Source organism: Phlebotomus papatasi, chromosome 1, assembly GCF_024763615.1.
Source record: "Phlebotomus papatasi isolate M1 chromosome 1, Ppap_2.1, whole genome shotgun sequence".
Lineage (NCBI taxonomy): Eukaryota > Metazoa > Arthropoda > Insecta > Diptera > Psychodidae > Phlebotomus > Phlebotomus papatasi.
In genome coordinates, this window is record NC_077222.1 from 34,949,957 (window position 1) to 34,977,893 (window position 27,937).

The 27,937-nt window shown below is 32.6% G+C and overlaps 1 protein-coding gene across 1 annotated transcript in view; it reads left to right on the forward strand.

Annotated features, from left to right (window-relative positions):
- Nucleotides 1–204: 204 nt before the first annotated feature.
- LOC129798940 (all trans-polyprenyl-diphosphate synthase PDSS1) overlaps nucleotides 205–27,937 on the forward strand; it is a 76,604-nt gene continuing 48,871 nt past the window's right edge. Inside the window, exon 1 of the mRNA XM_055842453.1 lies at nucleotides 205–393. Within this exon, the coding sequence (XP_055698428.1) occupies nucleotides 205–393 (189 nt within the window). The remainder of the gene's footprint in view (nucleotides 394–27,937) is intronic.

Sequence of the window (27,937 nt, forward strand, 5' to 3'; positions counted from 1 at the left end):
TGGGGAAAAATGGTGGCACAAGATGTCAAAATCAGCTGAATCAACGGCATTTTATCGTATATTTTCTCGTTTTGTGCCTCTTCTGCCGCTGCAGAGGAGTAGGGAACCTGGTGTGTGGTGTGGAGTGGTGGTAGGGCCACTGACTATACTTTGGGGGCCCCGTGCCAATGTACACGGACATATCGTCTCACAATTGTTTTGACTATGGCGTGTATCAGTTCTAATCGGGTAGCCACCCGAGTGCAAGAGAAATTGTGCCAGTTTTTAAGTAACAATAGAAACTACTATCAGCAATCCCGTCGGCGTTTTGCAGCTCCATCCACAGTAGTTTATTCACCAGCTTCCGGACAACCACAGACACTCAGAGGATTGTGTGGAAAATTCTTACGTCAGGTAGGATTTATCAAATCTACCCCCTTTTAGCAGTCCATTTCTGTGTGTTTCCCCCAATGGGGGCCTTCTGGGAAGTCTTGTGGACTCTCTGGGTATCGTGTGGTCAAAATTCAGCTTCAACAGGTGTGAATTTTCCTGAGAAAATCCCCCTTTTTCCTGTTACATAACTGACTTTTGCACTTTAACACCTTTTCCGTCTTCGCGCCAATTGTGACCTCTTTTCGTGGCTGACAGTGATTCAAAAAAAAAAAAGAGAAATTTTGCAGTGATTTTACCTACCATAAAACAGTCTCGTGAGTGAAAATGTAAAAAATTAAAAAAAAATCCGGGAAAATAACCTAAAAGTTCATTTTGGATAAGAAAAAGCGCAAATTTTTCGCTGGGATTTACAGGGCTGCGCAACCCTCTTTCAAAACTGAGCGACAACAGCAATTTTCAAATTCAAATTGGTAAAAAAGGCAAATTTCCCGCCCGTTTTGAAACCGTCCCGATATGTGATGAAAAAAAAGCGCGTTGGATATGAAAAATTATGTAAAAATTCGAGTTCCTTTCACTTTTACAGATAAATATTTGTACGAATGAGGTGGATAAAAAAAATCAATAAATGGACAATATATAATGTAAAATGATTATCTAACTCCGCGTTAACTACAAGATAAAAGTGCAAAAGAAGCTTTTTGAAGTCACCGTGGATGGGACTTTTTTTTAAATTATAAATACTATTTTCTCAACTATCGTGAGAGATTGACTGTTCTTTTCCTCCAAGGCAAATTAGGTGTTAAAAAAAAATCTGCGCTATTTGCATAAAATCGCGCGTTGTTGAAAAATTTCCCCACAATTATAGATGAAAATTTTGATGATTTCGAAGCCACAAGTCCAAGAGATCATCCATAGTTTTGGTGGCTGTGCATGATGGAAAAAAGTGTTTGCGATCGTCTTTTGGTGTCTGTGTGTAGTTTTCACCTAAAAAAAATACTTAGGGGGAAACTTTGATGTTTCGCACACAAAAATCATGTTCAAGTTCAGTGATTTTTTCTGACTACCATGCAAACCGTATGGATTGTCCAACTATGCCAAAAAAAATGTTATAATCCCACCACACAAAATCCCAGGAAATCCTTAGATTTTCCACCAGAGGAAAATGAAAATTAAATGGCGATTTGTGCGATAGATCAATCAAGTTTCCATCTTCGCACACGATTCAAGCCATCATTGAACACCCCATTTTCACTGTAAATTTTGCACCGGATATTAAAAGTTGCACATCATTGTTTAAAGGGAACTCTAATCTACTTGATTAAACCGTTTGTACAATGAATAAAACATTTTAATATCACTTTTTTTTGGAACTTTTCTGAGAGATGTTTTATTGACACTAAAAACCATTTTTTTGCTTGATTCTATGAGAATTTCACTCCGGAAACGGTTAAATCTGATGAATAACTTTCTTGAAAAGTCCAAATATCACCAAATTTACACGAATCAATAAGTTTTTCAAGCTAAAAATTGACTAAAACTCTGCAAGCGAGAAGATCACACAAGATTCCACCATTCCTCCACGGAGCCGGATATGCACAAAAACGTTTGAATGCGCATCATTGAAGATTTCTCTGTTCCTGCAGCTGCATGAATCGGGATTTAGCACAGATATTGAGCTTCAGATGGTGAACAGGCTAAAATTTTCACAAAACAGCTTCTCACGGACAATTTTTTTTCTTTGACATAAAAACAACACAAAAGTGAGGTTATGTCAAAGATTGTCAAAAACCAGTTGTAAATTGTGTGAGCTTATTGTAGATGTGATTCTTTCATCGCACATTCAGTTTGTGCAAGCTTGAAAAATATTTTTACATCAAAGAAATGCAAAATTGCTTAAAAATTACTCAACTGCGGTCTGTTTGAGTCAAATTACTTCTTATTTATCAAGTTTAGGATTTTTAAGTTTTAATTTTTAGTTGTGGATCAAATCGGTAGATTACAGTAGATGTGAAAATGAGGGATCGCATCTAAAATGAAGTTTCCTGGAAAATGTGCGAAGAAGCAATGTCTTCTATGTGCGATCGATCAATGTGAGTCAAGTTTGTGAATTTTCTTCCACCCACAAAAAGTGATCTCTTCAGCCTAAAAGATTTTTACATAAATCTGAACCGTAATAACCCCTCTACACTCTGTGATAGTCGTTTTTCAGAAAAGTGATATTAATTGTGGACAATCGTCTGAAGTATTGCACAGCAAAATTACAGTTTTGGACCTGTTTTTAAATTTTACTTCCTGAAACCAAGAAAAAAGGATTAGACTCTCAATTTTGGTCAGGAAAGATGGGATTTAAGGCTAGCTATTACAATATATAGCCATATGTGAGATTCATAAAGGAATATGGGAGAAATATGAAGTGTTTGAAGGTAGCGTATGTGCGAACGATCAAAGCCTTCCCCTACCAAAAAAAAACCTTGTTGATTTTGCCTCAATAGATGAAGTGCGGGTTTTGATTAAATGCAAAAATACCCAAAATGCTGATGCCAAAGGAAAGCCCCCCATGTCTCCATTAAAAGAAAAAAAAATAAAGAAATAACTATTCGAATAATTTTCATCCAATAATAAAAATTGTACGCGATATTTAGCTTGTCGCGTGTCCATAAGTTTCTCATATATATATATATATATATATGTAGAGAGCTATACACGGTGGCGATAAAAGTTGCGATGGGTCTGTGGTTGTGACTTGCCCGCGACTTTCTCAATTTTAAATAACATTTTTCGTCGTCACTTTCTTTATTTCATACATATATTTTTCCATCCCATATATTTAGACGGTGTCTGTTGCGCTCTTACGCCTCATATTGGGTATACACACAACTTGTATTGCTTTTTTCCCTCCCGATTGTACACACAACAAGCCCCAAATGAGTCTGTACTGGGGAGAAAGACACATATCGAACTATATATGATATGGTTGTGAAAGAAAAATCCAATGGAAAGCTCTTTTATTCATCATAAAGTCCACCACATAGACTTCAAAATCGTTTAGTGTGAATGAGAGAGAGAAATTTTTCAATTTTGACGATTCAAACGGTGGGGATGGGGGACAAGAAGCATCTTCCACAACTATACCCAACTCTCTTTGCCCACCAACGAGCTTTTCTTCTTTTTTTTTTCTACCTTACTTATAAATTTCTTTTAATCAATGCAAAATTGATGCAAATTTTTTCGAGGAGAGACACTCAAGAAGACCCAACCCAGTTGTTATTCAATGCATGTTTCGGTGGGAAAATGTCCAAAAAGTTGATGAAATTGCCATGAAATGCGTGGACATTCAACATCTTTCGGCAGCTTTTACAACACTGTAAATTATTTTTTTTCCCAATTGATATACTGAATTTTGAAATTGAATTTGCACGAAATTCTAAAATGCAAATAAGTTTCATGTGAATTTGAACAGTCCCTTTTTCATACAATGTAAGATAGACCAAGATAAAAATAAGTTAAAAAGTGAGGTTATGTTGCGCATAACCTAAAAATTCATAACATACAGTAGACTCTCGCTCAATTGGCTCTTTTTCAATCGGGCGAAAAATTTTGTTGACAATTTTCACGTTTAATTATGAAGCTAATTTGCTCAAATTCGCTGTGGTTCTTCCTATTTTATCGTGATTCTTTATAATTGAGCACTTTTTGTGGAATTGACAAAGGCTTTGACGCCCAAATCTATCGATAAACCGGATGACATATTGCCCCAAATGCCCAATTAACAGAGAGTCTACTGTACAGTAGAATTTCGCTATAGTGCAGACCTGTGCTTATTAAAAGTCGTGTAGTATCGGAAATTTTGTATTGATAGTTCTAATCGAAAATGCAGATTGACATGCTGGTTACACTAATCCCGCTTATTCACGGTGCTATGATGAATATTTTTGAGCCAAAAAGACATAATAGAAAGAAAAACTCTCATAAAAATAAATTGTCTTCTTGATATTTTTGTCGGAAGACGGATAGCTATTCACTAAACACCCTTTTACTTGAATCTTGCGAAAATATAAAGAAATTAAATGCAAATATCATTTCAAATGACAAGCTTCCTAAATAGCGCACAATTCAACTCAGGAGAGAGATAGAGACACAAATAACTCACTTGACAAACGTCTGGCGGCGCTGCAGTTGCAAAATATCTCTGAAGTGCGACAAAATATTTTCTTTTCTATTTTATCCTAATTAGCAGGTCGTGTCCCTTCTTGTAATATGTACTTTTGCATTCCTTATTAACCAAAATAGTGTTGTACAAAAGGGTTTTTCTCAAACCTATCCTGAATTTTGGGACAGCTCAAAAGAATATGAGTCTTCCAGCTTAAAATTTCTTCCCAATGTTTTTGTTGTAATATCGACAATTATTCACAATTAACCCAAAATAACTGTAATCAACTAAATTATAACAAGGATTTTTTTTTGTGAAAATGACTTGACTCTAAGGAATTAAACAATTTTCACATTAAAAATCCTCTAATTTTCTCTATGTGAATTTTCGCGGCATTTCGAAGAATCCCAACAGGCACCACCAATTCACTTCGGCTTTTATTTTAGTTCAGGCCTGCTATAGTGTATAATCCATATTTCCCGTCAAATAATATCTGCAGATATCTTTAAGATTTCTGTAGAGAAAATCTACACCTCTACAGAATATCTGCAGATAATTCTGTAGATATTCTTACGAATTTTATTTGGGCTTGGGACAAAATTCGTCAGAATATTTCGGCAGATTTTCTGACGAATCCCTGACGAATTTCTGTAGAATTTTCTGCAGAAATTCTGCCGAAAATCTACAGATTTTCTAGCAGAAATTCAGCAGAAAATCTACAGATTTTCTCTGAATACACTGGAATATACCGTTAAAATTCAAAAAACCTCAGAGTAAAATCGGCAGGTAGCCCGTCAAATCATTGCTCTACCTGCCGATTTTACTCGGAGGTTTTTTTGAATTTTAACGGTATATTCTAGTACATTCAGAGAAAATCTGCAGATTCTCGGCAGAATTTCTCCCTAGAAAATCTGCATAACCTCCATTACTTCACAAAAATATTGTTGATTTATGAAGAAACTGTAGAAGTTATAAAGAAAATTGTATGCTCTGCTTAACAAGCATTACCGAGTACACATTTTAGATAAGTAAAAAAACTGCGAGCAAAAATACTAATTTCTTAAAAATCGCCAATCGAATGATACAAAAACACGAAATTTTGGTCGACACTCTGTTTAAAGTTTTCACTTCACTTTTCTCTACTTGTAACACGGCGTCGCAGAATTCTTATTTTATATAAACACCGTGATATCACTAAGAATAACTCTATAGAATTTTGCAAACTTCAGTGAAAAATTTTTCCATCTCTTCTGACACATCTTGTCTGGAAAGTCTGGAATGTAGAAAAAATCTACAGAATATCTACAGAAATTCGTCAGAGATTCGTCAGAAAATCTGCCGAAATATTCTGACGAATTTTGTCCCAAGCCCAAATAAAATTCGTAAGAATATCTACAGAATTTATCTGCAGATATTCTGTAGAGGTGTAGATTTTCTCTACAGAAATATTAAAGATATCTGCAGATATTATTTGACGGGAGAATAATGATTTGACGGGTTGGTTCCAGATTTGACACTTGGGTCGCACCATAGTCCATGTCATTTTTTAAAATTATCAACGACTTTTAGTATTGAAATTGCTCAACAGCTTCCACTTTCTTTACGATTGTGGTACTTGCCCTCGCTCTCCTTATTATGGATCACAATTATCACAACTACTCAATAAAGTTTGCCAAAAATATTAAAATATTTATGACAACATTGCATGTCGCGTACTAAAAACCATAACCTAACTTAAAATCAGTGTTTTGAAATCAACGGTCGATAAAGTGTGGACTATATAATAGCGGGGCTCTACTGTAATTCGCAACAATTTTTATCTGAAAAATGTCGTAACTTCTCTTTGACAACTTCAAACATAGGAAAAATACCAATTTGCAGTCATAATTTCTTTATGATCAACATAAAATGAGTTTTATTTTGGTAGTATTTGATATTTGACTGGGAGTAAGCGAAAAGAGGTTAGCCATCTTGCTCATACTCATACATTGGAACTCAGTAACAACGAAATGAGCCACAAATGTTTCTTAGCCCATCTCTCTCATCTGCCATACTTATGACTCCTCTTCCTCTCCCTATAAGTGAGATTGTACACTTAATTTTTTTCGCTAATGAATTTTTTAAATGAATTATTTGCACTATATTTTGGATTATACGATCTGTGTACCAATAAGGTTTCTGCCGTTTACTTAGGAAGACCGGTTGTGAAGTCGGTTGACATCCGCTATCTGAGATATGATGATAGAATAAATATATTATTATTATTTACAAAACATTACAATATTTGTGTTGAAAAGAAATAAGAACTATGGATATCAAAGTTTTTCTAGTTTTTCGGAATATACGAATTCGTGAATTATGACCTTGTATTTGGGAACAGTTTTCATCAAAAATCGCATTTTTTGTAGGGCCCTTGAAGCCTAATAAAAAGTGAAGCTATTTTTCATTTTTCCTTCTAAAAATTTAGCAGATATTGCACCGTAACTTAAACAAATTTGCTCGTACTTCTTGTATTATTTCGGCGAACATTATGAAATATGTATTTTTAGACAGCTTTTAATGCACGATTTCGAAATATATCAGACTGATAAGTCAATTCTCTTTAGGAAAAAACTTGCCATTAGTCTTCAGTGCCTCTATACAAAAACGCATTGAAAAATGAAATGTTGAGAGGCCCCTGCATTTTTGACAGAATTTTGACTTTTCCACCTAGGAACAAGAAAAATGTACTTTCGAATGTAAAGTCTTGTACTTCTTCGTGGTTTTCTTTTTTTCTTTGATTATTTCAAACAGTGGGCAAATCTCAAAATTAAAAAAAGGCATGATTCCGAATTATTCCGTCATACCCCATATATACGTCTTTAGATGGAAATATCTCAAAATGGGTCAATTGATAAAGTACTTGCTTTACGATACAAGTGTTCCGGGTTCGAATCCCCTTTAGGTCATCAGAAAGTTGTTTGGCAATAAACTTGATTCAACGGGGCATGGGACTGATAACTCCACCTCTATGTAAGAAAAAATAATAGAAATTCCGCTTGCGCGAAGGTCTAGTTCATCTATGGGATGTTGTGGCAGCAATATTATTAACACAATAGAATGTCAGCTTTTGATTATCAATTTATTGCTGGTTTATGACCATTTGGAATTGATTCAGATTTGTCTGGAATTCCGAGACCTTTCAAAAGAATCCAAAGTTGCTTCAATCGGTTGAGAAATACGCTTAATGGAGCCTTTTTAAGCTTTGATCTTGAAAAAGTTATTAGGAATAGTTCAGGTTCATTGACAGAAAAATGCAAGACGCGTTTCCGGAATAAAACATTTGTTTTGACTGCGAGCATAGACAGGGTTAGGAGAAGAGTGAAGGTCATATTTATGATACAAACGTAGACTCAGAGGGGGGGTGGGTGGTTCGCAAGAAGCTTGTTCTGTGAGAGCCATTATGAATAACCGGACAAATAGAATGATTTTTTTCGAACATTCTTCAGTTCTCAGATAATTCAAAACTTCGAGCAATCAAATTGGAATTAGCGTAAAATAGGGTAATTTGGAACCATTTTCAATGTGGGTCATTTTTTAGATTACCTCACTGTTATGCCCTAGATATACTTACGACTTAAGCCGAGAGACGACTTAGTGGAAAATGATGGAAATGCAGTTTAACCATTATTTCTAATATAATTACGCTAAGCCGTCTCTCGGCTAATCCTCAGGTCTGTCAAGGCCCTTACTGTCTAAATAGGCTCAGCCTGATCTTCGAAAATATTTAGCCTGTAAAATTTGGCGATAAAGGATTGGGTAAAGGAACTTTATGTAAAGGACTTCAAATCGATGATCTTAAGGCCTCAGTATAATGACAGTTTGGGATAAATCTTGACTACCAAATTTTACAGACTAAATATTTCCGAGGATCAACCTGAGCCTATTTGGGCCTTTACGGATGGGCAAAGAGAAACAGAAAATCACGAAAGAGGAGTAAAAGAAGAATAAAAAGTTGTTTCGTTGTTTTTATCCTTCAGAATACAGTAGACTCTCGCTGATTCGGCTCCTTTAAGATCGTGCTTTTTTAAAATTCTTAATTAATTTTGATGCTACAAACGTAGGACTACTTCATAAAATGCCAATTATAAATATTTTGTTTTTATAAATTGAAATGAAATATTTGTTATTCAAATAATATTGTATTAGATGTACTAACTTTCTAAGTTTTTAGAGAAAATACATCATTTCCATTAAATGAGAAAATAGGCGGTTTTTACATAAAAAGAAAACAGAAAATCGTTAAAATAAATTTATGGCACTGTAATTAGAATAGACAAATTGCGGGACACTGTGGGCATTAAACTTTGAAATGTGCAAAAAATTTTAGCACAAGAAACATAAATTCTTTTATTTTATTTGTCAGACAGAAAGGTCTTACATGGTGTAATGGCTTTATCTGCAAGAACTGGTAATAAAAAAATTCAAGGCTTTTGTTAGTTGAAATATTCTTCGATATTCATTATACTTATTCGAAATTGATCTTTTAAAAATGATCTCAGAATTTTGAGATAGACGAAGGTTAAATACAATATATCAAATATTTAGTGTCAAACTTTTATCTTTAACATTATCTATACGTGTGATTAAAATTAAATTTGGTCAGTAATATCAAATTTATTTTTTTTTAACTGTACATTTGTTCTTTTACCTTTGTAAAGGGATGAATAAAATATTATTTTCTTATTGGTGGATGATCCACTCGGTCTGAAAGAGTTAATTTAATGACTTAATGATATTTCAATGTCACACATAAATATTTTCGTAAAATTCAAAACAAATTTAATTTTTAGGTTATGTCTAACGCACAATAAGTTTTGTTTGTAAATATCTTTTCAAAATTGTCTATGAGAATGAGCGAGATGATTAGATTGAGATTTCATTCACTCTTATGACCAACGCACAATAACTTTTGTTTGTAAACATGTTTTCAAAATTTCCCATGGGAATGAGCGAGATGAATAGATGTAGATTTCATTCACTCTCATTGAAATGGCTAAAAAATGTTTACAAAACAAAAGTTATTGTGCGTTGGTCAGTACTGAAATGTCAAAAACATGTTTACAAAACAAAAGTTATTTTGCGCTGGTAATTATTCCGAACGCACAATAACTTTTATTTTCTAAACATGTTTTTGACATTCCAGTAGGAGTGAAAGACATCAAAATCTAGTCATCATTTATGCCCAACGCACAATCAGGGCCTTGACAGACCTGAGGATTAGCCGAGAGACGACTTAGCGTAATTATATTCGACATAATGGTTAAACTTAATTTCCATCCTTTTTCTACTAAGTTGTCTCTCGGATTGAGTCGTAAGTGTGTCTAGGGCATAAATCTTGTTTTGTAAACAGGTTCTTAAAACTGTTTATAATAGTGAGCGAGATGACTAAGTGTAGATCTCACTCACACTCATTTAAATGTCAAAAATATGTTTAGGAAACAAAAGTTATTGTGCATGGATTACTACTCTCATAAGCAGTTTCCTAAACATGTTTACAAAACATGGGGTATTCTGTTTTGAGCATTATGCCCATTGCACAATAAATGTTGTTTGTAAACATGTTTTCAAAATTTCCCATGAGAATGAGTGAGATGACTAGATCTAAATCTCACTCACTCACATTGAAATGTCAAAAACATGTTTACTAAACAAAAGTTATTGTGCGTTAGGAATTATGTGCTGACTTTAGTGAACTTGCATCAAAATATTTAAGATTTTTTTTGTTCTTAATCAATTACAAATTCATTTCATAATAAAATAAAATTGAATTGATGCTTCAGTATTCTCTTGTATATTTGTTTAGTTGCAGCAGAGAGATCTAACAATGTCTATTAGATTTTTATAGCACCTCTTGATTTTCGAAATGTCAGATAAAAATTAGCTACTTTTGAAGAATTGTGCAAGCTTCCATAACCCATTGCAAATATTTCACAAAATATACTGATTCGTTTTGAAAATTTTTTTATATCTGATTTCGTTATCTTTGGTAAGATAATATTAATTTTTTTACTGTCCTATAAAATATCTCGGGTTAGAAATATTAGATCACTAATTTTTTATAGCTCATTTCGAATCAGGGCGATCAGGGTAATACGATTAATTTTCCACATAGAGTCAATAGGAAACTTTTTTTGAATTTGAATAGGCCAAAAACCATTTTCTTATCTCACGATCGACAATTAAAAAAATTACCTATCAACTTTGAATCGAAGAAGTGTTGAGGTATAGAGATGATGACAGAAAAAAAACGAGTCGAGGCAACTAAAAAGAAAACTAATAAAATAAATGGCCGCATAAGTTAAATATTGTCCCTATCCAAACTATCGTCGAAACGTCTCAAGCTAGTTTTGCAGACTCGGTACGGTTACGAAAGAAAATGTTAATTAGAATTGATAATGTTTGCTCAAGTCTCTCTCTATGGCGTGAAAAGTCTTCTTTTTTTTTATACCTTCTTCAGCCTCCCTTCTCCCACGTTCTCGAGCCATACGAGGTTGAAATTGAAGAAGTGAGAAATCTTCATATTGTACAAATTGGCGAGATTCTCTTGGGGACATGTATGAAGAGTTTCATGAATGAAAAAATCTTATATCTGTTGTTTTTTTCTTCTTAAATTTTGGGTAGAGGTGTGGTGAGGAGTGTAGGTGAGAGAGGGGGCGAAGAGGGGTTCATGGGCAAAAAATACATAGCATTTTTTCTCAAATCCGGATGTAACATAAAAATTGTACATTACAAGTGAAATATTTACTTAAATATCATTTCGTATTCCGGGCAGGTGATGATGTCACATTTTCATCACTCCACACAGGTGAATACATAGAGATATTTTCTGACGGCCAAGAAGAAGAAGAAGAAGGGGATGGTGGGGCGACATTCCATATGTCTTTTAGGACGTTTTTCAATAGGAAAGGCACATTACAAAAAAAAAATACACCACACACTCCCTAGAATATGCTTATGAAAATACCCGTGGATTTTTATTTGCAATCGTCCATTGAGTGTCTTGCTATATGCAAAAAAAACTTTTCATTGTGCATGCAATTTAAAGGTGAAATAATTTGAGAAGAATTTCTATAAAAATTGATGAAAAAAAGCCAGCCACTTCTTGTGTAATTTCTTTTATAGATTCTGCTCTGGTTGATGAAAGAGAAAACAAAATAGTCTTGCCAAACTCCTCCCCAAATACAAGTAATTTTCTCAAAGCAAAATGAAAATACATAGCCAATTTATTAGTACATACTCTTTTATGTCTTTTTCTTTATTAAAATAATATCACACCAATTATTATTTGAAATAGAGTAAGACGCTTTTTTTTTAATGCCGTACCTTTGAAATATTTTTCTTTTGGCTGTTTTGAGAGTGTTGAGCAGTGAAAGAATTTTAATTAAATATTATAAAAAAATCATTGCACTTTTTTCGTTTACTCTTAATAAAATGGCACTTGATATGAATTTTTTTATGGACGTCTTGAAGTTTAAATAGTCAAATTAATTTTTTTTAGGCAGAAGTTAAAAGTTATCTAAAGTGGAAGTTGAAAGGCTTTTTTTCAAGAAATATAGGGTAATTTAAGATAAGATAGTGTTCATAGTGTCTTATTCTCATATAACATTTACTAAATAAGATTAAATCTTATGGGCAGCGCACAATAAAAAATTTAACTCCTTTGACAAAATAATTTCTATTCCAACAATCTGTGTGAAATCTAGTTTCAATTGTCCAAAAGAAATCAGTTTTTAGTTAATTTATTTAAAAGTTTTTACAAACAAATCGTCAGTTAAATTACCATTTGTCGTAATTTGTGAGAATTTTGCGAACTTTTTATTTAATGTTAAATGTATTTATGAACAGAGAATTATAAATCAGTAAAATGATTGATTGAGTAAATTAAATTTTATAATCCTAAAAAAATTATTTGAAAAAATTATCGTAAGTGCCCGTAGTTAATAATAATTTATCTGTATTTGTCGTAACTTCCATTTTTGTGAAGTTACGCTAAATTTCTATATAAAATTCTTCCTAATCAACATTATTTGCTGTAACTTCTTCAAGTCACTTTTTCAAATATCTTAAGACTTTGTGTATAATACGAAAATAAATCATTTTAATTGAATATTTGTGAGAAAAAATGCGTACAAACTCTCGGCCTATCTGTCATTAATTCAAATTCAAAACAAAACAAGCAACACACAAAATTTATCCAACAAAACTTATCAAGTAAAACCTTTTAGGGATAGGGATAATAATTAATTAAACTAATATGGTCAAATAAAAGCCCTAATTATCATTAGAATAATTAAAATTGATTAATGCATTTTAGCAAATTTTCCTAACTCCCTAAATCTCCATACATCGAAGTTACGACTTTACAAACTAAGGAATTACTTAGCGAATACATAGATATTTTTCACGGTAATTTACAGTCTATTCGTGCCATTTTTACTATTGTGATTCAAAAGTATTGCAATGAAAGCTAATTTTAAGGAAAAATAAGGTAGAACTGAAAATTTTGTCTCCTGAAAAGTAGTCAAAAGGAAGTTACGACAAGTGCTGATTTCATTGATGAACTGTCAAAACACTCAAATGGGTTTTGACAGGTTTGATTTATGCCGTACGCACAATAACCTTTGATTTGCAAATATTTTAACCAAGCTGCGTATTATACCCAACTTACAATCAATTTAGTTTTGTAAACATGTTTGTGATATTTCAATGAGAGGCAATGAAAATATCTAGTTATCTCGCTTATTCTTATACCCAACGCACAATAATTTTTGTTTGTAAATATCTTTTCAAAATAGCCTATGTGAGTGAGCGAGATGATTAAATCGAGATTTCATTCACTTTCATTAAAATGTCAAAAACATGTTTACAAAACAAAAGTTATTGTGCGCTGGGCATTAGAGTCACTTTTGAAAGCTTATTTACAAAACATTTTTTTTTGACAATTTAGTGGGAGTGAACGAAAGCTAGATCTAGTCACCTAGCTTATTCTTATAGGCAGTATCAAATGCATGTTTACAGAACAAAAGCTGTAAACATGTTTTGGAAATAGCCTACGAGAATGGGCGAGATAAATAGATTTAAATTTCATCCACTCTCATTAAAATGTCAAAAACTTTTCAAACAAATGTTTTTGTGCTTTTTGTTTTGTAAACATATTTTTGACATTTCAGTAAGAGTGAATGAAAAGATCTAGCCATTTCGCTTACTCTGATAGACGGTTTCTAAAAAATTTTTATAACAATACATTTCATTTTGTAAACATGCCTATTTTGGAAACTGCATATAAGAGTAAGTGAGACGATTATATTGTGATTACACTTTTCTTCATTTGGATCTAGATCTAGTCATTTCCCTTACCCTCATAGGCAATTCCGACAACATGTTTACATAACAACAGCTTTTATGCGTTGGGCATTATGCCTAGCGCAAAATAACTTTGCTTTTGTAAACATGTGTTTGACATTTCAGATTTCAGTAAATATTAGTCATATCGGTCCCTCTCATTGGCAATTTTGGATACCTATTTACGAAACAAAACTTATTGTATGCACCGTTTCATTCACAATATTTTTATTTTCTTTTAAACATGTTTTAGAAACTTTATATGGGAATAAATCTTCTTTCCTATAAAATGGATTATATTTCATTTTATTTTTTAAATATCAGAATGACAATGGCTAATCTTTTACAATATCCTAATGTCGTTAATATTTATGTGAACATATTTTTGGTTTTTAAATAAGTATCAGCAAAAATTTTTCCGTCTTGTTTTCTTAAAGGAATTTATAAGTGAGACAATCTATTTTCTGTACTTTAAAAGATTTATGAAACTAATTAAATATTTGAGTTTTTGAAAAATTAATTTCATTTATTTTAGGCTTTGTAATTAAATAAACATTTTAATGAGACAAGCAATTTGAACGCCCTATGATGCCTCTATAATGCTGTAAAAGTCAGGCGAAAATTGAAAGGTCGTTAAAATTCAATTCACCAGTAGAGTAGCCCACAAAAAAATCCATGTTGATTTTTTTTTATTACGTGGAAAATGTATATTTTATTGTGCATACCATAGATTTAATTGCTGTGTTAAATCAAATCTGTTTGTAGGAGGAAAAGAGCTTTTTGATGGAGACGCCTGGTGCCTGTGTGTGATGCTTTTTGAAAATTTCTGCCTACAAAATTCTCTTCAGTGCAAAACGATGAATATTTAGTGGTGTGCTTTTTTTCGCTTCAAATACCCCAATTGAGATCTTAAAATGTGGTTTTAGAGTCGTCAATTAAATGCATGTGATAGTATAAATCATAAAACGAACTTTGCAGGTGTCAAGAAAAAAAAAAGAAGGTGGTCTCAGAGAGACAAATAGTAATTTACACCATTTCGAGTGACTATATTGAAGTAAAATATGAGTGGTCATTTTTTTGCACACTCCATATCGTGTTACAAGAGTGGAGTCAAAGAAGTCCATCGGTGGTTTTGGTGAAGAAGTTAACCTACTTTCGGCAATTTAACGAAATCAAGGCCGTAGCGAGAAAATTCACTGGTTTATTACCTTCTTGACTATATGGGCAATCGTGTTGGATTCTGTTGAGAAGGAGATGGAGAAAAAGAGCAAACAACCTGCTAAAAAGACATGATTGGTGCACGTGAGAGGTGGATTTTTGCACCATGGAGATTGAAAGTAAAGTCTCTCGAAAAACTCTCACTCTGTGGCCTGAGACACAACTTTTTTTTTTTAGTTAAAAATCACCTTCTCTCTCCTCCAACATTAGAGTTCAATATTCCTGTTCTGCCTGACTTGGATGGAAACTTCTTTGGGCAATTTGACTCAAAAGAGATGAAGAGAGAGAAAGAGCAAAATTTATTTACAAAATTACCACAATGACAATTGGTTAATGATGAATACTTTGAGGTTTTGGAAGAATAGTTTATATTTCAAAATCACCGACAAGCCCAGATAAGCTTCTGGTAGCTAAGATTCTTTACAGGCAACTTGCGTACTAATTCGTTTCAGTGTTGAACTTAAGCAGAAAAGAACCCGTTGAGGAAGTTAATCTCAACAGTCGAAATTGATTGGCTCGACCGGATTCTCTAATCCCAAAATTCAACTCAAAATCGAATTGTCACGCATTCCAAGTAGTAAACATACCGGGTTCTTGGTACACTTCTTGCTTGTAAATAATCTTAGCTAACATAAGGTTATTTGGGTTTATGACTGTTTTGTTTATATTAAATAGTTTAAATTCAGAATACAAAAAAGAAAAACGGTTCATCGATATCGATAAATAATCACTAAATATATGGTTAAAATATGATCGTATTACTTCAGGTCTGGGATGATCGAGGCGGAGTAGAATCTATCATTGAAAAGGTCTAGATCCGAAGTACAAGATAGAAAAATTTCATCAAATATATTTCAAGATATTCGACATCGAAATTTCGAAAATCGATTTTTCTATTTCAGCTCCCTAACAATGTTTTGTTGTTCTGAGGAGGTGTATCGCTTTACACTCTTCATTTACTCCATGTGGATTCAAAATCTAAAAAATTAAAACAGGAGTTATGGTTTCGATTCTTTATAGGGGAGGGGGGTGGACTGTGTTCAATTTCAGACAGATTGAAATGGCCTCTACACATTGAAAGCAATTTTCGTCAAAAGTGGCCTTTAAAAAAATACCGTTTCTGTCTACAATGATAGGGGAAATCTTCTTAAAAACGCAGTTTTTTACAAAAATTACTCCCAGTTAAAGGTCAAAGTTTGAAATGTGATATTTTTAAATGAAATTATTATTTTTTACTTCATTTGCAAGAGTTTTGTATGGAACCTTAAAGTACCTAGCCTTTCCGATCCGGAAGTCTTCTAGGATTTTTAAATGGCATCTCGTTCGTATAGACTAAACGCTCTTTTATTTATTTGAAGTGGTATAAATTTTAGGCATTGAAAAACTAAAAGGGGTGTGGAAAAGCGTCCCGGGCTTTGCGATAATTGCTCGAACTCGTCACTTAGATGCTATACCTCAAAAATACTTTCGTATCATTTACCGTTTATCGGTTATTAATCGAATTGAACCGAATCGATTCAAATCAACAAATCGCTCAGAAGATCCTATAAAATAGTCTTAAGAGTAATAATATTGATTTTCGGAGTAAAATAATTTATCGGTCCATAACTGGTGTATTACCGGTTCGCAATTGATTTGAACTGATATATAAATCATTCATAACATTGAGCCCAAAACACCTTACAAGTAATATAATTAGGGTAAGTGTGCCAAATTTCGGGATTGTTGCATGCAAGCGCCAAAGTCTCAAGTTTGAAATGTACTATCTTTAATAGAAATTGATTTTTTTCATTCCATCTACTTTAGGAGTGTTGCTTAGAACCTTGTAGACAGTTTATCGTCTTAATTTACTCCAAAATCATTCTTAATACATTTTAAAATGAATAAAAATGTAGACATAGCTTTGGTGCCCTATTTCGGCCACCTACATTCTCATAGTTCCTTGCCCTTCAGGAATTCTATCAATGCCTTTTTCACGTCATCTCGTTTGTCGAAGCTACATTTTTTGTTATTCTTTTGCATTGTATAATCTGTAGAGTATGTAAAAACTAAAAATTCATGGAAATTCGAGGAACAAAAAAGGTGGCCGAAATTGCAAGCTGGCCGGAATTTGGCACACTTACCCTATATTTCGGATAAAAAATTGTTATCGATTATGAACTAGTTCATTACCGATTTATAACCGATTGAAATTGGCTCAAGCTTGTGAGGAATTCAGGCAACAATCAAAGGTCTAAGGCCTAATTAACGTACTAAAAATTGAGCCCTATACTTGCCATTGGGGTATTCAAAAAGTAGCACTAATGGGGTTGAGTTGGCAGAGAAGATGGATCTGACATCCCTATATTTTATCGACTACCTGATATTTAATCTTTGCAGAAAATCACTTGTCAATATCCTGTAGTTGTATTTGCATTTTTTATGTTAGCATTTCACGCAAAATGCGACGCTTGTATCGTAGCTTGAACCAAATGCAGATACAAAACAAATACAGTTACGACAATGGTCGATTCAACAGATGATCTGTTTCCGTTCACTCTCGCACTAATCAGAAAAAATGATATTTAGGTTATTAAAATGTAAGCCTAATTGAACGAGGTGAGACATCATGTCGGGCCACAAAAGCTGAGATTGTACTAAAGAAGTGAAAAAATGCAATCTCTTAAAAGTTACCAGACTTACAATGTAATCTCTTTTGTATATAGTATCTCTTGCAGTTCTCAGATACGATTGCATATCTTGGCACTTTATTGAATGTCCATTGAATCTGGGACTTGACAAAAACCAGCTCTTTCAATGATTATATAATTTTAATGATAATTATACTTCGAGTTATATGATGTTGACTTTAGAATATTTTAAAATTCACGCACATATACCATTGATATTCGGGTGTGTTATGTATATAGATATGGCTAAAAAAAAATTCTCACAAAATTTTATGCCCAGAGGAAGATGCCATTTATCAGCTAAAATAGCCACTCGAACAGACTCGCCAGGAGGTGGAAAATATTGATCATACGATTGAAAATGCAGACCCATAAAGATTTTTTTCTTACCTTTAACCAAACTGTTAAAAAGTGGGGAGCATGTTGAGTAAAATGATCTATGAACTTCATGTTTCAGTGACTTTTTCTTAGGTTGATATAGACCTTCGACGAGATATTGAGGAGAGTTGATTGAAAAAATTTGACAAATGCAAATATTTAATTTTTTCCGCTTAACAATTAGCAGAAGACCAATTGAAACTTGGTGTTCTTGAAAAAAAAAGAAGATGCGATAAAACACGAAAAGAGTCTCCAGAATCTTCAAATAAATATGCTTCTATTTTGACGGAAAAATTTCCTCTTCAGTTTATTTCATCGATTTAAATTTATTCCCGGAAATTCCTATAATAAAAATAAACATGAGAAAAGGGTTTATCAATCTAAAAAAGCGACAATCTGGGAAAAATTAATTTACTATCTATAAATTCGAGAAAGATTTTTTAAATATAATTTTATTGTAGAAAACGTATTTGTCACAGCCAAAATATTTTCATCAAAAGAATGCAACATAATGTAGAGTCTGCTCTAGATAAATTTATAACTCGATCAGCTGAAAAATTTATTATGAAATCCACTTATTAAGTTATGCGATTTCCAGTCAATTAAAATAATCTGTATGCTCATTTACATGTGTCTTGTTGTAGATTGATGCTTAGGGCAACGGATCAAAAGAGATTTATAACAAATATACAGTATTATCAAATTTAAATTTGGGTTGATTTTTTATTCACGTGATACTAGAAATGAAAGCTAATTAATTTTGTAATATAGTTTTTTTTTCGATTATTTATCTGTTAAATCGAATAGGAAATGATTTAAAATTTGAATTTTTCCGAAAAATATTGCTTGAAAAAGACAGTGTTACATATTTAACAGTGTTATTATGTCGATTTGTCAAGAAGAATTTGACAGCTGTCAGATTACAGTGACAATTTTGAACGTTAAATTAATTTAAATTTTATTGATTTTTGAACTGCCGTAACTGTTACTTTAATGTTAAATTTTCAAATTTTATGACCTTCTTTATAGGCAATTTTTCGTACTTCTCATATTTATAGTGACCCTTTGGTGGATTAGTTAACCCCTGGGTAAAAGTGCTATCTCTCATTAATTCAATCAAATAGAAATCACATTCCTCGCGATCAAATGACAATGAATTGGAATGACTTTTGCATTCACAATTGCTATTCACTCTCACCTTCTTTGCTCTCATGCGAGAGAGTCTCTTTTAGATTTTTGTGCCATTTCCCTCTCAAACAAATTTGACTTTTTGGTCATGAGCACGCGCTTCAAAAAGACGTGGAGGAGGTCTCAATGAACTTCCGTGGCGCAGTGAAAAGAAATGAAGAGAAATATAAAAAAAGAGCATGAGGAACAGCATTGACATACAATAGAAGGGAAAAAAGAGTGGCATGGAATAAAATTGTGTGATTTATTTAAATTATAAATTCCACCTGTTGCTGAACTCTTGCAAACACACAATTGTGATTTAATCATATTACTTTTAAATAACACACTACGAGAATGTCTTAAATGGTTGCTCTTTTTTTTTAGTCATCTGTAGTTGGACTCTTGTGTATATATATTAGTGTGGTAGATTTGCAAAAGCTTTACAAAGTGCAGTCGAACTATTTTGAAACTGGATTGAAGAATATTGCGCAAAAGTGTCTCTGAATTTGTTATTATATCAAATGGTGAATAGAGTGATATAAAAGCTTAGTGGACGCGCAAGAAAAGTCATATGCCAGATGAACGGAGAATAAGCAAGAAATGCCAAAGCCACAATTTGTGAGACGTGTTGTGGAAAATCACTAAATGTTTTCATTTTCATTTTAAATTCACCTTTTTGCATGGGGTTTAACAAAAACAACAATGGCAAAGACAATTTGCGGAGTTCTCGAACTTAAAAGGCTTCGACATGCAATGGGTTAAGTGGTAGAGCACTTACTCTATGTTGCAATAGCCTTGGTTCAAATCCCTTTTGGGTCATCAGAAACTTTCTAGAATATTATTGCTCTTAATAAATACAGCATATTTGGAGATCTCGATTGGGAGAAGGCCTAGATCTTCTACATAATATTGTGCTGCATCAATTAATTAGCTTAATTTGCAAATTATCTCAAATATACTTAAAACATTTGATTTTGTGATAAAAATTAAGTAGGGTAAGTGTGCCAAATTTCGGCATAGTTGCATGCAAGCGCCAAAGTCTCAAGTTCGAAATGTAATATCTTTAGTAGAAATTGATCTTTTTTCATTCCTTCTACTTTAGGAGTGTTGCTTAGAACCTTGTAGACAGTTTATGGTCTTTATTTACCTTAAAATCGTTCTTAATACATTTTAAAATAAATAAAAATGTAGACATAGCTTTGGTGCACTATTTCGGCCACCTTCATTCTCATAGTTCCTTGCCCTTCGGGAATTCTTTCAATGTCTTTTTCACGTCATCTCGTTTGTCAAAGCTACATTTTTTGTTATTCTTTTGCATTGTATAATCTCTAGAGTATGTAAAAAGTAAAAAATTATGGAAATTCGAGGAACAAAAAAGGTGGCCGGAATTGCAAGCTGGCCGGAATTTGGCACACTTACCCTAACAGACTTAATAAATATTCATTAGCGATTTTAGAATGATCCATGTTTGTTGGGTATTTTAAAACCATTGAAATGGATATGATATCTTGCTCAAATTGCCTAAGAAATACTTTGTCCAGAGGATAGTGACTTCAGCTTTTAGAAAATGAACCAATAATAAGGTTAGAAGAGCAGTATAGGGGACTAGTGCAGCTTTGTATAGAAAATGATGTCCAAGTTTCAAGACTTTTTACTGAATGGAACACAAGTTGCATCAATTATACCACTAAGTCGCAAAAATCTCTTACTATTAGGTTTGTAATTCTATTTTACAAAATTCCTAGAAATCGTTGGACTTTTCTCTACAGGAAAATGAAAATTTAGTGATAATTTTTACAAAGCTGCCCCGGTTCTAGGTTTTATTTTAATGGTAACAATTTGATGATTATGACTTTATCTGTATAAGAGCATTGTTTGGATCAGCAGTTGCCATCACTTACATGTTTTATTAATTAGCAGTTCCTGTGTAAACTGATGTAGGGCAATTGTATCAAATTTCGGCATGGTTGCATGTAAGCGTTAAATTTCGAGTTTGAAATATAATATTTCAAATACAAATTTAACTTTTTTTAAACTTATTTTTAAGGAGTGTTGCTTAGAACCTTGCAGTTTATCGTTTTTGTTTTCTCTAAAATCATTATTAATACAAATATATACCGGAGGCAGCCAAAATCGGGAAAGCCAAAATCCCGAACACCAAAATCCTTAGGGCTAAAATCCCGAATGTTGAAAATCCTGAAAAGGATGAAATTATATGGAGGATAATAATGCCTAGAATAATTTCCCGAAACACAGAAAATTTCCCTTTGCTTTCAGCAAGCGTAGGTACAATCGTGGGAGTAGTATGACATTTTTAAGAATTCTGGATTTTAGCTTTTGGGATTTTCGCGTTCGGGATTTTGGCTTTCGGGATTTTGGTTTTTAGAATTTTTTACCGGGACCCATATAGACATAGCTTTGGGTAATATTTTGGCCTTTTTGATTCTTATAGCTCCTTGCCCTTGCGGAATTGTTTCGGTCTTCTTCATATCATCTCGTTCGTCGAAGCGACGTTTTTTGTTGTATTTTGCATTCTATAACCTCTAGACCATGCAAATATTATAAATTCATAGTAATTTAAGGAACAAAAAAGTGGCCGAAATTGCAAGCTGGGCGAAATTTGGTACAGTTTCCTTAGTTCTCTTAAGTTAGAAGAATTCTTAGTTTGTGAGCCCATTAAGTTACGATAATTGCTGGGCCAATTTCATACCAAATGCATTAAGATTGTTATAGGGATGGTATACAAAATGAAACTGGTGAGAGAGAGAGAGAGAGAGAGAGATACTTCCGAAAATCTGAAGTTGTTATCTCTGTTTGATCACCATTCGACACACACAAGGATATTTAGATGGACGAATACCGAAGCATATTTTTCCCCATAATTTTAAATCCTTAAAAATTTAGCAAAATACTATTATCTGTGCTTAAAAGCTCAAAGCTGATACGTTATGTGTATTGCTCTTCTATTTAAGATCAAGCAATAAATTGTGTAAATTATTAATGTTTTTTTAATATACGGTAGTGTTTTTTTTTTGATTTTTTTTGAGCTGTATAAATTTAACAACATTTCGCACTGTGATCTCGTGTTATGTCGAATGTCTTAGAGCTTTTCATTGACCTGCTATATTTTGTTATGTTACAGTGTAACATAAATTTAAGATGGGAGGGGAGAGAGGTGAAAAAAATTCACACTATTCGACAATTTATAAATTCATTCACAACTTTTCACTTTTTCTCACTTGACACAAATTTGGCGATTACTAGTGGAAGGTGTATTATTAATAATAATTAATTTTTTAGTTTGCTGTATACGCGATAATCCTTTGGAGTTTCCGAGTTTTTTTCCATTATCTGAAAAAAAATTATAATCAAATGATTTTATTAAGCATATTATAGAGAGCATTTGCAATAAATTAAATTTTGAGTAAGTTCCATTATTGCGCTGCAGGTTGGAAAAATCTTGAATCACTTTTTCATACTTCAACTTCATTTTTTTTCTCCTTTGTTGAATCCGCAGAAAACGCAATAAGTAGAAAACTTTCGAATCGTAAAAAGAGAAGATCATCATTATTTATTCAAATTATATCGTCAATGGATAGTTTCATAACAAGAAATTTTTGAGTTATTTTTTGTTGTTGTATTTTCAAATAAATTTTTCATTTATTCGCCTGAAATGTATGACTCGTCAAATGAATTATGAAAAGCATGTTTAATTAAAGGTGTTCGGATTGCATCCAGTGAGGTTCACTGCACTTGATTCCACGGGCATGGGACTGACAACCTCATCCCGTACAAGAAAAATAATAATGCATGTCTAGAAATCCCCTTGCGGGAAGGCCTTGTTCCTTAATGGAATGTCGTGCCAGCATTATTATTATTATTTATTATTATTATGTTTAATTTATTAGTCATCGCGATACAATTACTTAATAAGATATTAATTAAAAAGATTTGGAAGTGAACACTTATGCCCAAAAAAATAAGCTTCAAAAACTTTTACGTCGGAGTAAGAGTAAAAAAAGGTTTAAATTAATGAGTGATAAACGAAAATTAAGGAAATATTCAATCACATTAATTACAATCCCCAGACTTTTTTTTTGTACACTACCACTATTTGCTATATATTTTTTCGTCTGGGTCTGCTAATGGCTGTTGACAGATGGTTGAATGGTGAAATGTACAATTTTATTGCAATCAATCAAAGTGGAACGTTTCGCTGAAAAACATTAAACATTAGTGAAAAGAAGCGATTAAATTGTACCTCCGATAATTCGAATCAACGTTATTCAATGTCAAATTGTCCGAATACAGTGTCTATCTTAGCACTCTGTAAGTGCAATGATGTTTCTTGTAAATGGCAATTATGGTCAATCTAAGCGGTAGCTCACTTCAACAGGGGATTAATTTCTATCTTTTTTGCAAACCGTTTAATATTTTCTGTTTGCTTTGAATGGAAATGAGATTAGCCACCAAAAAAAATTAATAAAAATAGATCTAGGACTAATGGCCTCTGTTAGAGATATTTATGTCCATATTGAAGTAAATTCCCTAGGATTGTTTAGGAAAAACCCTTCAATATGGACATAAATTTCTCTAGTGTGTAGATGTCATAAGTTTTATTATATATTATGCAAAATGATATAGGGGATAGTGCTCATGCTTCGTATGATCCCAAGCTTCGTGATGACTAATTTTTTCCTATGCTTCTGAATAAATGTGACTCCGCAATAGAGTTTAAAAAATTGGGCACGTTTATTGAGAAACATAGGAAAAATTTAGTCATTACAAAGCTTGGGACGCACTTGAAGCATTGGCACTTTCCCCTAGTAGATAAGTAACTAAATAAGACATAAGTGACTTTAATTTATTTAGGCCAAATTTATAAAATTAATCTAAATTCTTACATTCCATAAAATCGCTCTATTTTCAATTTTTTTCTTAAATTCTGTTGCAGACCCACAAGAGAGTTCTATTTCCATGTGGCTTTGTAAATATGATGCTTTATAAAATATAAAGCAGTACTATTTCTTCGTCCTTTCCTTCGATTTCAAACTTAAAGGCCAAACGATTAGAGATAGTAACTTGGGGTTTTGAGGAGAGACCCCTAAAAATATAGACCCTTAAAAATACAAAAAAACATGACCTCTCTTTCTCAAAATATCTTGAAAATGGTTCCAATTTTTTTTCTTTAATTTTTAACTTGTATGAGTTAAGAAAAATGCTCCATAAAAATTGAAACTATTACAGAGGTCCCAAAACGTTATTTGATGTTTTCTATAGCTAATTTGTAAATATTACTTTCTATTGTTTAATAACGAATAATTAAAAAAGAAATGTGACAGTTGTATGAAAGAGCCTGGCGGACTAAAGAAGACCGGCAATGGCTTTTACGCTTCTTTATCAATTTTTTTTTGAACTATCGTAGGGGGAAATGACTTTGACTCTTGCTGTTTGTTAGCTTTTTATTAATTCTAGCAGGTTTAGATGGTCTTCATTGATCTGATCTACTATGTTCGATTGTTAAATACCATCCTTAAATGCTAGAATTAATGAAAAGCTTGCAAAAAGTAGGGAGCCAAAGTGATCCTCGGAGGACAGTTTCACTCGCATTTACAGCAATCATTATAAAAAGGCTCCAGAGAGAGGATTTCCTTAACTGAGTGGTATAAATTGGGATTTATTTAAAAAAAATTAAATTTGGATCAAAATCAAAATTGGTTCTAACCGGTTTAGTATCGGGAATGAACCGGTAAATTTTTATTTTTAATTCTAAAATGAATTAGAAGATGGGATAATTTGGAATCATGTTATTGAGATTTTCTTACTGTTTCAGATGGTCAAAGAGAAAATGACGAAGAAGTACAAGACTCGATAGTACTTCTTCGTTCTTTTTTCCTTTAGCCATCTAAAACTGTTAGGAAATCGCAAAATTCCAAATTAGACATGATTTGAAATTATGATATATGATTTCAAACTTATTTTTAACCGCTAATTATAAAGAACTGACGCCATGACATACTTTCCGAAACTCTAAAACTTCAAAAATGTCCTATAGGTATTGGTCCTCCAAACAGATTAACTGCACCAAATTTCGGCTAGCTTGCAATATCGGCCACTTTTTCTTTTTTATTATTTTTTTTTAAAAAGGTTTAGTAGGGCTAAAATATTCGGTATTTATCATCTTGTATCGATTCAGATAGGCTTTAAGATTTTGTTAAAAACCTTAAATTATCATCACTCTCATTAGCAAACCTCGCATAAATAATAGGATGGATATATACTGTTATCTGTCTAAATGTGATTATATGACCGAAACCGGCCGGATGGCCGGAAAATTGATTTTTTAGCGGATATCATTTTAACGATCAATGAGTGTTATGTAAAGTTTGGGTCCAGTCAGACTAGGTCGGGTTTTCTTTTTTTTTTATTAGCTAAATTGGCTTATTGGAATCTCATTGTAATACGGTTATATGATTCATATTTGAAATATTGCAGCTTTTGAAAAATCCATTCAATATTAACACTTTGTAGACTAATGTTTAGTTTCATTCTCAGTTGGAATATGAATGAACCTAAACAAGTTTTTATTCTGTTACTCAATCTCCCTTTGGTGATGTCTGTCATTCTTCTGAAAATGCCTCTCAAATTGCGGTGGGAATCATTTGAAGTTAGTAGCCAATTGGGTATGAAGTAAAAGAGATACAAGTGAGATGATTTTTTTTTCTGCCATAATGTACTCTTGCACTAAGTTTGGAAGTAGTTTTGTTATTTAAGGTGCAATCGTTGAATGTCGTTGGGTTCAAGGTGGCGAAAATCCATCACGATTTTTCATGCAACACTTTTTTTTCTCTCTTCATCATCTTCATGTCGTGAGAAAATATTTGAGATGCAGGTGAAACGACAAAGTAGCTGTATAATGCACGTGCTAAAATGAGGGAGGAAAAATTGAGAGAGGTAAAAATTAGACAATATCAGTTACAAAACTCTTTTTTTTTAATTGATGAGATTAATCAAAAGTATTTAAGATATTGTGGGAAGGAATTAAAAATATTATGCATATTGTTATGTTGAAAGATATTATGTTGTTAAATTATGAGTAGTCATTAGGAGGGACTTTCATTTTGGGATTAAAATAATGTCAGTGTAAAGATGCGTGGATCGTTGAACATCTTTTTTTTTTAAATTCTGAATGTAAAAAAATTTCCGTCAACCAAAAAATTGTAATCTATTTGCTCTTTAATTATCTCTCACATTGTTGCTATGTACATAATTGTGGATGATCACACCTCAATGGTTAATTGAATTGATATTTATATTATATCAAATATTTCCTTATTATTTTACCACATAACTATATGTTTATTTTTCTTTTTGCACTTCTTCTTGGCGATTTTTCTCGTGCCTTGGCATTTGAACTTCTCTTTAAGAATTGAAAAGAGATGATCATGAAGATGATTTGAGAAATAAAAAGATTGTATTCTCACGGTGATGATGATGATGGTGTTTTCCAATAAAATGTGCAAATAAAATGCTTCAGGGCAGACATATAGGTGCGATGAAAGAAGTATAAAAGAGGCTTGAAGTGTTTATTAAAATTACAAAATTGGAATGCATTAAGTAGCTTCCCATACTTTTTAATTTTAATATACTTACTATGTCCACTTGATGTTACGTGTGTAACTTTGTGATAATGTATGTATTTCTCTTTCTTGCTCTCTTACAAATAAATATATTTGCGTGAATGGACAATAAGATATATGAAATGTCAAGATAATTTTGTCTCTGGGAAATTGATTGAAATAATATGCAAATAATTGTGTAAATTAATTTGTAAAAAGAGTGTTCTTATGCAAGACATCACTAATATGATCTTTCATGCAAAATGGAACAAAAAAAAAGAGCGACAAAGATGGTCAGATCATACATAGTGTATAAGATATTCTGTTGCTAATTATTTATGATTGAGATTGTGTTCTGACCATTCATTGCCTAGGAGATTTCTTTGCAATCTCTTGTATGAACATTTGTTTGACGAGAGACTGTGCGATGAATATGTAATTGAGAGTATTTGTATGTTGAAGATGGTATTAAAAAGGTGGAGGAGGAATTTGTGACTTCAAGGTGTTTCACATATTATTACCATAAAATGATGACATAGGACGCATATTGAATTGTTGCACGTTTTCAAGTCTTTTCTTCCACATCAACGCTTTAAAGATTTTTCGGGATTTTTCACCATGAAGCTCCCCATCGAGAGCTTGTTGATTTTTTTTCCAGCACACTCATACAATATTTACTCTTTTCGGTGATTTCCGCGTATGAAACGTACATCGTTACGTTTTTCTTCAACTGTCTTATGCTATGGGGAATAAACGTGACATCAAGTCTCACCTCGTGATTTTTTTTTGTGTGTTTTCCCCAAACAATCATCTACCATTGATCCCTTTCTTCTAAGTATCTCATTTAGAATCTTTTTCCCCTTCATGGTACGCAAAACAAAGTGTTTTGTACATTTATGCTAATGAAGATATGCTTCTGAGAAATTTTTGTTGTCAGAAGAAATAAGAAATATTGGAAATGAATTTGAAATGGTCCA